This window comes from Lethenteron reissneri, chromosome 8 (genome assembly GCF_015708825.2).
Source record: "Lethenteron reissneri isolate LAM-NWPU_2019-01 chromosome 8, ASM1570882v1, whole genome shotgun sequence".
Classification (NCBI taxonomy): Eukaryota; Metazoa; Chordata; class Hyperoartia; order Petromyzontiformes; family Petromyzontidae; genus Lethenteron; species Lethenteron reissneri.
In genome coordinates, this window is record NC_083786.1 from 124,581 (window position 1) to 131,871 (window position 7,291).

Here is a 7,291-nt window from a genome sequence, read left to right on the forward strand (position 1 = left end):
AACCACTCGCTCCTTACTTCCCTCCTGAAATCCGACTTCGGTATATGCGGCTCAGCACTCAAGTGGATAGTTTCGTACCTTTCTGACCGGCAATCTTCAGTCAGGGTGGACAAGTCCACATCGCCTGAACCAACAGCATTATGCGGGGTTCCCCAGGGCTCTGTTCTAGGTCCCCTGCTCTTCACAGCCTACACTTCCCCGATCGGCCGGCTCATTGCAAGCTTCGGTGTTAAGCATCACTCATACGCGGATGACACGATTCTATTCACCGCCATCGATTCTAGCAATGCATCTGGATTCGAGAGGCTCTCGGAATGTACCACTGCTGTGCAACAATGGTTCACTGCACACAACCTAGCCCTTGATCCGAAAAAGTCAGTGGCCATCATGTTAGGTACCAAGCAACGTCTCAACTCATCAGCACTCCCAACACACATACACATCTTCGGTCACAGCATCAAGTTCACCGATCACTTCAGCTACCTCGATGTCATCCTAGATTCAACTTTATCCTTCGACCGTCAAACCGACCAACTTTCACCTGAAGGCTCTCAGACACCTACGTCCTCTCATCTCCACTGAAATTGCCAACACATTGGCATGTTGCATAGTTGGGTCTCGCCTTGACTATTGCAACTCCGTCCTAGTCCGGACCTCCGCTGGCAACCTAAAGAAACTTCAAAGACTACAAAACAACCTAGCACGCGTCGTCATTGCCACACTCATCCCCGTCTCGACTCACTAGCCTGTCTCCGTGCCCTCAACTGGCTACCCATCGCCAGTAGGGTCACTATACAAGATCGCCTGCCTCTGCCACAATGCCTTCACATCTGCCTGCCCGCCGTACCTTTCTTCATTATTGACAACTTGCAGCTCAGCACACGGCAGATGCCTGCGCAGTGCGACTCACGACCTCCTCTTGATACCAAGATCCAGGATGATCATGTCTATGCGCCGCTTCTCAGTGGCAGCCCCAATAGTCTGCAACGCTATCCCTCTGCACATTCGCAGTATCACCTCAATCGCCTCCTTCAAGAGACACTTAAAAACTCACCTCTGCAATCATGCATTCGAGCGACTCTGAGCTTGGCTCCGCGCCTCTGCGTTGTGGCCACTACGTCTGCAAATTTGCGCGCGTTACAAATTGAATTATTATTATTATTCTGCCAGAATCGACGAAAGTAATGGCATAACTTGTGGACTTCATCTCACGTCAGGGTCGAACTCTCTCCTCATACAAAGCGGTACTTCCAGAGGCGTGCAGAACAACAAGGAACCCCCTGCGGTCAGCAGCTGGCTGTAAACAGTGCAGATCTCTATTGTGATGCAGAAGCCGATCAATACGCTTCCCACGGGGGGGGGGGGAGTGGTGTTACAATTTCAAGCTTTGCAAATAGGGTGTTACATGAAAGAAAAAAATATGCATTTTATCTCTTCCCTGGTAAATGTCAATCGGCGCCACGGTGGCGAGATATTAACTACAACACCTGTTATACAGGAGGTCGTAGATGCGATCCCGACCCTGACGCCTGCTTTTGTAGTTTGCGTGTTCTTCCCGTGGTCGCGTGGATTTTTCTCCTGGTCCTTCGGTTTTCCCCTCCACATTTAGACACATGCGTTTCGAGTATTTGGCTACTATAAATTTCTACATGATAAGCCACTTGGTTTAGTTATAATTTGTGATAGCCATGTCGCTTCTGAAAATGAGCTATATAGCTCAGTGGGCCCTACTTGGTGAAGTAAACATAAAAATATTCCTATAAATATATAAAAAATGGGCATCTCCAAGGGGGCAACTGCAAGGGGGCAACTGCAAGCCCAGTCCCCCTCTACCCAAGTCTTCATAGCTAGGGCACATTTGGCCCCTGGGTTTTCAGTGTTGCACACAACCACTGGCCACAGATATTAGACGCCCAGGCTACGACTGACATTTCACTCTATAGGAAAATAGCATTTCATGCCCAATACACTGGTAAATCACTTACATTACTAGATTATCCTACTGTGAGATTTTTTTGTCCGGGTATTTTCGGTACGAAGTAAAATGTGGTGACATTCCCTTTCCTGCCCGTTTCACAATAGGGGACATTAAACGGTTTAATTACGGGAAAAACGTGGGGGTGGAGGGAATGGGGAGGAGCAATCGTCAACTTATGGATAATTTGATCTTTTCCACTGTGGTAAAATTACCCAATCAAAGCGAAACGGCCTTTTACATGAATAGAAACAAATCTGGAAAAGCCCATTCATTAAGATGCGACTGACTAATTCCCCGGGAGTCAGCGTGCTTGCATTAATCCCGCCCGGCTGGCTTGCTTGCTTGCCGAGCAGCGGTGCTCAGAAACATTTAATGAACTGCGATATAATTCTGCAGTGATCTGCTAGTTTTAATTTGATTACCTAAAGTATTGCTCGATCAAGTGCTAAATAGCAACACAAGCAAATTACACTTTCGTCTTGCACGTTTATAAGCAAGAATAATTAGCTTTAAAACAATTATAATAATAATCTCTGGAGGGCAATAGCATGGATGCTGTGGAAATTCTTCAGAGGAGTTAAATGCTCTCGCAATGTGTAATGACGTCTAATAAATGGGCCATCATCAAACTCACAAAATTCCATGAAATGGCTATGTTTAACTTTTTGTGCACTTAAAAGTACAATGCTATTGAGATTTAAAAAAACTGTTTTGGGGAAGCTTAATGAACTGACTTGAGTTTTTATGAAATATCTACAATGTTACCGAGGGTTAGCCGGGTATATTCAGTACCAAATAGCACTGCTACGGCGATTCTGATATTAATGCCAACCCACGGTTTATCTTTTAATTCACCCGTCCTCTTCTTTCACAAATAAATTAGTTAATTATACATTGGTTGCACTGATTAATTAAATGGAAATACTGCGGTAAAAATTGATTATATATTTTTTGCTGACAGCAGAGAAGGACTCGATGTTTCAGTTGACTGCCATTCATTTGATTTAAAAAACACAACGCATATAAGTTTATGGGTAAACATGAAATGATGGACAGCGGGGAAATATAAAAAGCTTTGAACTCACTCCTCGGGATAATGCAAATGCTTAAGTCTTCGGTGACGGTGAATGTTAATGCAGTAAGGGTGCCGCTGTATTTCATGAAGTGCACCACAGGGCCCTATAATATGTATCCATAGAAAAACGTGAGTAAAAAAAAAATATTTTTTCCTAAATTGCGAGACATATGCACTATACATGTTCTCGTTTGACATTCGTAATATTTTACCCTCCTATTTTGGCGTGTTTTTGTGAGTCTCCCCTAGGACAACTCGAACCTTAATTGGGTTCTCAGAGCAGTGAGTTCTTTAGAGGCTAGGGTTGGTGGATCGCCACAACATAGGGAGTTGGTGGGAGACTAAAAGCTTCAAAACACTTCAAAACTCAGTCACCCGTGTTCAATTGTCCTTCTTTTGCGCTATCCTTTGCCGGTCTTGCACCCGTTGAGGCTGTGTGCGGGGACATGGTAACCGGGCGTCGTACACAAGACGCGTCGCATACGATCTCCAAACCGCTCGCCAGCAGCTTCCTTTGCAGTCAGTGAAGCATAGGATTCAACTTCTGTAACATCACGATGAGAACTGCACCGTGTTACTGGTGAGCTCCTCATTACCAGGATGCCGCGTATCAAATATTTAACTTGCTTCAACCTTTTCGCAGAGCAAGCAGCCACGACCATGTCACACGAAAGAGGTAAACACAACCACAGTCTTATCGCAAACACTTTCTGCTTGGATCATCGTATCATCAAATTTGTATCGAGCCCTTCATATGGACAGCATCACCTCATACATCAGTAATAACAAAAAAATAAGCATTTAACAAACAAAAAAATCGGGCATGTCAGTCAGCGGTGTCAAGGCACACAAATTACCCCGAGGAGAGATAAACATTCACAGTGAAAGGCTATATAAAAAAAATGTGCTAAGTATGGAAAGGAAGACGCAACCGAGAGAAACACGAAGAAGACAAATTATCCAATTTAGAATTCGGGTGTCAGAGAGGAACAGAAAAGTGTCCAAGCGGAAGGTAGCAGGTGACATAGTATGTGTGTGTGTGTTGAACTTCTTTCGCACCGTACGTAGCCAACCATGCTAATCGGAGGTGTGGTGGAAGGATAATGCTCAAAATACAAAAAGCAGTTCTAAAGACGTAAGTTCTTGCATGTATGTTGAACTTTTTTCACATCGACTGTCGACAACTGTGCTAATCGGAGGTGCGGGAGGACAACAAACTAAACACAAAATGCAGTTCTAAAGAAATTAGTTTTCAATTTAAAAGTAGGGGTTGCCACCTGTCAAGGTTTAACCCGTACATGTGGCAAGCCTTACTATGCCCTATCCACAACAAGGTTCTCCCTGGCTGTCACAGATCAGGAGTTCAACTCTACTGTCTCTGTCAACATTCAGTCTACACGTGACAAGAGCCTAACGTAGTACTCGGCATGTTTTGGCAAATTACATTTTACGTAGTTGTGTTATCGTAAAAAAATCCTAAATTAAATGCATTCACTCCTATTTCTTAGGGATATACAGTACAGGCGTATCTCGGTTTACGAGTGAGATACGTTCCGCCAAAATTGCGCAGTTTTCTCATTGAATCACTCCCATGTTAAAAGCTGAGCTACGATTAAGTCCCAAAATATTCCACCGTTGAACAACTTTTTTTAAGGTCAAACATACAAATAATTTTAAAATCAGGGGCCATGTAGGACCGCTGGTTCAAATATCATTCACCACTGATGTTAGGCCCCCTTCCCCACACGAAGAAAACACACACAGCACAGCTAGTCGCCACAGGAAGCATATAGATCGATCGACCTCCGCTCGCTAAGCGAACATTTTGCTCCATTTGCGAACAAATGGGTCAATTTAAATTGCTCGTTATAGCGAATTATCGTAGAAAGAACGCTGGTTAAGGGAGACACGCATGTATGACCCCCCACCCCAGCCTCTGCCCCCCTCAACACCCCACCCCCACAATTGCATTAGCTCGACAATGCGACCCTGGTCACATGATTCTAGATTTGAAGCTTTCGTGACTGCAAGGATTCATATTCTTAGGTTTTTTCGGTAAAGTCACGTAGGTAAAACATCAAAATTAATACAAATAAAATAAAACAAAAATCACGACGTTTCGGAGGCAACACAAGTCTCCGTCATCAGGTGGGACCGTCACAGCCGGATTAGCTGCATCAAGTGAGGCAATGATTCAAGATGTAATCCCTTAACAAGCAAGTTGAGGGGGAGGAGAGGGGGGGGGGAGCTAATCAGAATGTGGTAGCCATGAATTGAACGTATCGGGAGGGAGGGGGGGCGGGGCTCAAAGACGGCACGGAGTGCCAACGTACAACGCATCGGGAGGGGGGGGGGGGCGGGGCCAAAACTGTGCAACGCATCGGGAGGGGGGGTCCAAAGAGTGCACGACGGCATCGACGCTGTTGCTGTTGCACAACGCCAACGCATTGGACAGAGAGGGGGAGGGGAGGCCTGATACACATGATAGAAAAGAACAAAAATGCGCATGTTTATACCAATGCTGGCTGAACAATGAAGAGAGTACTGTTAAATACTGGGGATGTTAATACTCGGTAAAGTAAAGTAAGATAGTGCCTGTCAAATAAGATGGTCCAAAAAAGTGTAATTAAGTCTTTTTATGCGTGGTTAATAACATCTTTCCAATGATTACTAAGTTTACTAAACTTTCAGTAAACTAAACTTAGTAATCATTGGAAAGATGTTATTAACCACGCAAAAAAGACTTAATTACACTTTTTTGGATCATCTTATTTGACAGGCACTATCTTACTTTACTTTACCGAGTGTTAACATCCCCAGTATTTAACAGTACTCTCTTCATTGTTCAGCCAGCATTGGTATAAACATGGGCATTTTTGTTCTTTTCTATCATGTGTATCAGGCCTCCCCTCCCCCTCTGTCCAATGCGTTGGCGTTGTGCAACAGCGTCGATGCCGTCGTGCACTCTTTGCCCCCCCTCCCGATGCGTTGCACAGTTTTGCCCCCCCCCCTCCCGATGCGTTGTATGTTGGCACTCCGTGCCGTCTTTGAGCCCCGCCCCCCTCCCTCCCGATACGTTCCATTCATTGGCTACCACATTCTGATTAGCCCCCCTCTCCTCCCCCTCAACTTGCTTGTTAAGGGATTACATCTTGAATCATTGCCTCACTTGATGCAGCTAATCCGGCTGTGACGGTCCCACCTGATGACGGAGACTTGTGTTGCCTCCGAAACGTCGTGATTTTTGTTTTATTTTATTTTATTAATTTTGATGTTTTACCTACGTGACCTGGTCACATGGGCAGGGAGTTGTGGATTGGTGGAATTGAAAGATAGATATCGCAGGCACTGGCGGCGCCAGGGTTTGCAGGTAGGGGGGCAACCCCTCCAGCAATGAAAAATGATAGTTGTTAGTAAGCAAGGACTTGTCTCTTGCTTTTTATTCGACGCGTGTGCGGCGATGGCGCAGCCATCGATCGAGAATCGAATTCGAACCGCGTCGTGTGATCGGCATCGCGCTCGCTGAAGGTATGCCTTCAGGGAAGTCGTGTACTATATACGCAACTGTGCACAATTCTGTGAGTCACTTATAACTGTTTTGCGTTTACTTATTGCCAAATATGGACTCAGACTATTGTCTTATCATCTCATACAGTCCCTGGAACGTAATAATATGCTACACAGTGGCAGTGGGGGTCGCAAAATGTCGATTTATTACTAATAAACCCCAATGATCCAATCGAAATTAGGGATTTCGATTGGATAATTGGGGGGCACGTTCCACCCCCCCACTGGCTCCGCCAGTGATCACACGGGCGGTTGTTTCTGAATCCATGCACATCCACTCTCGCTATGATTCTAAAACGCATCGTTTGTAAATTATGTATTATAATTCGTCTATTTAGCTCTCCTATATACAGTATTAATGTTGTGAACTTTTAGTGATATAAAATACGAGTTTTCAAAATGGCCTTTGTCCAGTCATCTGAGAAGCCGATGCAGATGGTGAACTCAATTGCGTAGCCACGTGGTTTAAAAAGAATCACGTTGTGTGAACGTTAAATCCAACTTCATTGTATGAACATAAGAAAAAGGGAGCAATCTATGCACAGATTAGTGCTTTGTGTAGTGATATATATCCAGCTTGCAAAATATAGTTATGCAGAATGGCAGTCATACAGTGACCTCTGTTATTATTCACTGGATGTGATGGCTCCGCCCATTACAAGATTTATTGT

The 7,291-nt window shown here is 44.7% G+C and overlaps 1 protein-coding gene across 1 annotated transcript in view; it reads left to right on the forward strand.

Moving 5' to 3' along the window:
* Positions 1-7,019: 7,019 nt before the first annotated feature.
* The window catches only part of LOC133361644 (coiled-coil domain-containing protein 162-like), a 197,096-nt gene continuing 196,824 nt past the window's right edge, over positions 7,020-7,291 (forward strand). Inside the window, exon 1 of the mRNA XM_061580629.1 lies at positions 7,020-7,058. Within this exon, the coding sequence (XP_061436613.1) occupies positions 7,020-7,058 (39 nt within the window). The remainder of the gene's footprint in view (positions 7,059-7,291) is intronic.